The 4,212-nt window shown below is 39.2% G+C and overlaps 1 protein-coding gene across 1 annotated transcript; it reads right to left on the bottom strand.

The window, feature by feature from the left end:
- Positions 1-1,400: 1,400 nt before the first annotated feature.
- ovca2 (OVCA2 serine hydrolase domain containing) lies at positions 1,401-3,882 on the bottom strand. Its single transcript, XM_041952877.1, has 2 exons — positions 3,476-3,882; positions 1,401-2,169 (listed from the first exon to the last, which is right to left on the bottom strand). Exons 1-2 carry the CDS (start codon positions 3,627-3,629, stop codon positions 1,646-1,648), a joined length of 678 nt encoding a protein of 225 aa, XP_041808811.1. The 5' UTR covers positions 3,630-3,882; the 3' UTR covers positions 1,401-1,645.
- Positions 3,883-4,212: the final 330 nt, after the last annotated feature.

Genomic DNA, 4,212 nt, shown 5'->3' with positions numbered 1-4,212 from the left:
CTCTCCTGGCATAGTGTTGTTTTTATAAAGGGGAGGTTTGACTATTCAGATTACTGCAGGGAAAAGTGGAAAATACATTTACATTTATTCCTGTAAAATGAGTAATTTATATGTTCATCTAGTTCCCAAACAAATTTAAGAAAATATTCTCATTATTATCATCTGCCACGCTGTCTAAAGGCCACAGTATACTTCAAACAAAGTGCTTGTTGGATCGCATTATACTGTCTGAAACTGCAACTTAGCAAAACGGACAATCCTGCAATCAAGCTAACTTCAGGCAGCAATGGACTACATGTGCTTTTTTAGATTCTTCACTCGACACAATAATTTCCGTCACTTTTCTTGTGTGAAACAGTGTGCAACACCATTTATGCCTTCAAGATCTGCATGTTTTTTGCGTCGAGGATGCAGACGCATGGAAAAGACAGTGGAGAAAGCAAGTAGGCAGAGGGATGCAGCCCGGAGGAGGCTAAGACAGCACACTTTTGCCTGCAGAGCTTCACTTGTTGGAAGCAAACTTAGGCCTTAATCTCATTATCTTGATCTTTTTTGCTTTCAGTTCAGAATTTCTGAGAATTTCATGATGCAATCACTTATTTAATTACGAATACTTAAGTCTCTGTGGGAGAAGATGCAGAGGTTTTAGCAGGAAAAGCACAGGTTTTAGTATCATTTTAATGGAAAAAAGGGCATTGTGAATGATAGCAGTTACTGCTGTGCTTTTCCTGTTATAAAATATACTCTGTATGCACGGCCGTTCCAAAGTTTAGAATCCCCTGTTGCATTCAAGTTTTCTTCTTATTATTTACATTTGAAATAGTTTTAGCACCAAAAGAATGATAATTTAATGATTAAAACTTTTATGTAGTTGACACGCTAATGGTGTTGCATGGCAGGGTAGATTTGAATTTGCATTGCAGTCCATGAAGTGTAAGATCATCACTGAACCACAACGCTGCAGCTGGATTATAAATGTTTTGAGAGCCACTGTCCCCTGCAGTCTAATCAGTGGTTAGACTGAATAGGTTTAAACAGTGATAAGTCAGTATGTTCTGCTGATATCCGAACAGTACTAAATACTACTTTTACCAATGGCTGGTTGGTCATCTCTTATATTCTTATTTAACTGTTGCTAAGAGGAATCTTTGTCTCCTTCTAGCCTTTTAGTTGTCAGTCTGGTTGAACCATTGTACAGCATTTTGTTCTCCTTGTACAAAATATAACTTTTTTGCAAACCCTTCATACAAACAGTACAGTAGTACGAGTAGTCCTCTCAGTTATCAGACTGTACTGAATAAAGCTTTCGTAGCGGGCGATTCCAAGCTTTTGGCTTACTGTCTCAGTAAAGGGAACTTTAAAGATATTACATTACTCACGAAAAGACACAGAGATCAGAATAGATTAAACAACAACTGTCACTTAATTTATTGTCTGTTAGAAGACGTCTTCCCTGAGAAGGACAACAGTCATTGAGCTTTCAAGAGGGATCAGATCAGAGGAAAACAACTGCTTCCAGAGTACATTTTTACGACAAGTGCTTCTGGGATAAATTATGTTATCACACGATTTTTCTGAACATTAAATAATCAACATTCCCTGGCCACGTTTAAGTGCTTGACTGAGTTTCTGAGACTTTCGTCTCTCATTGGAACCTCTTGAGGAAGTCTTGGTAGGTTTGTCTATGAGCAGACGCAGCAGGAACAAAATGGCCACCAGGATGTGTCAGGACTTGAGGGTCTTGGAAGGAGGGGAGGAGCTCTCTGCTCATGTTGTCAGGGATGACTCTGTCCTCCAGTCCAAACACATGCAGGGAGGGGATCTGGAGGGGAGAGCTGTAGAACGTCTGGTGTTCCTGACATGCGCTGCGGAAACCAGCGACAAGGATGGCAAAGCGGAAGCTGAACTCTGGCTCCAGTTTCTGCTCCTGAAGAGAGCACAGCATGGCCACAAAAGCTGCTCCTTGACTAAAGCCCAGGATGCCGTCAAATGGACCCTGGACCTTCACAGCTTCTCTCACAGCAGTCACACTCTCGTTGAGTCCCAGGCTTGCCTCACACTGCTGCTGAGCACTGAAACTTCGAGCCTGGATGTCAGAAAACCACCATCCCTTGGGGTCCTCGTCGTCTCCAGATCCAGGAACTGGACCCTTCTCCTTCTCCGGAGCTTCTGAAAGGATGGAAGAACAAAGTGGTTATCCAGCTGTTTAAAATCATTTGAAATTCAAATGAGTCACGACGAGTTTCTTTCCTCAGAAAATTTGGATTAAATACATTAAGATATAAATACAAATGTTCAATGTATTCATTGTATTATAACATTGATTTTGTTTTTAGTGCATGAAATCAGGCAACATTTCCTAAATAAATAAATTTTTATACATTTTTAAAAATATATTTTGTGTAAATTGTCATCTACATGAGTGCATTGTTTCAATGTTTCAATCTGACAACCAAGTGTAGTCTGACATTTACCGGATTTATTTATTAAAATGATTTGCATACAATCAGGAAGTTCTTTTCAAACCACAGAAAATTTAAGGCAAGATGGAAACCTATATTAAATTCATTAATTATCTTGCTATAGCTGTTACTAAAAACTAGACTGTGGCTGCATTCTGGACTTATTCAGGTTCCAAAACTGTAGCTGGTCTAGAAATACAATTATATCCTACTATATGTCTTTACACTACATCTTGTCATTGAAAAGTTGAGCCAAAATAGGCATTTTTTTTTAATGTTGTGCCACTCTTTAAATGCAACTTATTATTATTAAACAAATATAAGATGATGGTAGTTGCAGTAATAATAATTTCAAGAGACATATTTGCATTATGACATAGATTGTGTACTACAGGTGATTAAAATATTGGTTTGTCCTTAGACAGAAGTTGTTTAAGCCTTGTCATATTTTTTAAAAAACATTCAATTAAGAAATATCACAGAGCTAATTCGTTGAAATAATAATGGTTTCATTCAAATCGTCATTACGCATGACAGTTTGCTCATTTGTTTGTTTAGTCGTTTAGCTTAATCCAGGCATGTCCAAACTATTCCATAAAGGGCCGTGTGGCTGCAGGTTTTCGTTCCAACCAAGGAGGAGCTCACCAGGCTGGAATCAATTAATCAGCTGATCTCAGTGTTTAGCTGATAACAAAGGGATCCCTTGATGTTGATTGGTTGGCCTGGTGCGCTCCTCCTTGGTTGGAACGAAAACCTGCAGCCACACGGCCCTTTATGGAATAGTTTGGACATGCCTGGCTTAATCAATTCAGGTAGTATTTTTGTTTACGTGTAGTTACATCCAAACACTTCGTAGAGAGGACATTTAGAATAAAGTCTAAAAAATGTACAAAGTGAAAGCAAGTTTCTTACGTCCACCTACATCCTTTTACCAACATAAAAATCATCTAGCTACTTGTTCCTCCCCCGCCGCAGCATGTTCTGGTCGGAGGTAGGTGTAGGAGATGACCCACCGTCACTGCTGGCTTGCTGCACACTGTGCGGTGCACTCAGGTAAACGAGCTCCACTTGTTTCTTCAACAGCTTCCGCAGAGCTCCCGTCTTTTCACGGAACGAGCAACCGTTCTGACGATAACCGTGGACGCACAGGACCCGGAGAGGTGCCATGGAGAGGGTAGACGAGCTAACGCTAGCCGCTAGCTGCAGAAGTTACTTTCTATTACACGTGAGGTCGGAAGATATTAACCTAAACATACAAGAGGAACAATTCGTCGTCATGTGACTTACACGGCACTTTAACAGGACATGTAAAATGCAAATATTTTACGTCCCAGGACATTTAAAACGACGAGAAAGAGTTAGCTTCCGAAAGTTTAGAACATTTAGGAGACAGTTGCACCAATCGTGACATCAGCCGGAAAGACTGCAACCTACTTCCGTTTATTCTTTTCAAAGTAAAACCATTGTTCGTAAACATGACCGTCTATAAATAATACATTTAAAGAAGAATACAAACTAGACTAAATAACAACAAACATAACGTCAATAGATGTTTTTAAACCCTAAATATATTGTTCCCACACGTTGATTGAGTAAAAACTGACATATATAATAGAATGAAATCTGATTTGCTTTTCATAGCCTCTATGGGCTTGATCAGCACGGGCTTCTGCTATCACAGCAAAGAAAAAAAAAGACTGAATGCAAAAGTTTATTCAATGCATAAAATGTAACTTTCAGTTGAAATAAG

Source organism: Chelmon rostratus, chromosome 14 (genome assembly GCF_017976325.1).
Source record: "Chelmon rostratus isolate fCheRos1 chromosome 14, fCheRos1.pri, whole genome shotgun sequence".
NCBI lineage: Eukaryota > Metazoa > Chordata > Actinopteri > Chaetodontiformes > Chaetodontidae > Chelmon > Chelmon rostratus.
The sequence above is the reverse complement of the archived record's forward strand: the minus strand, read 5'-3'. Positions and strand labels throughout refer to the sequence as shown.

Bases quoted from the DNA above. Each gene is read 5' to 3' on its own strand.
- ovca2 (XM_041952877.1), bottom strand. From the start codon at position 3,629: ATGGCACCTCTCCGGGTCCTGTGCGTCCACGGTTATCGTCAGAACGGT. The intron at 2,170-3,475 runs GTGGGTCATCTC...CCATCCTTTCAG, and splicing joins GCAGCAAGCCAGCAGTGACG to AAGCTCCGGAGAAGGAGAAG.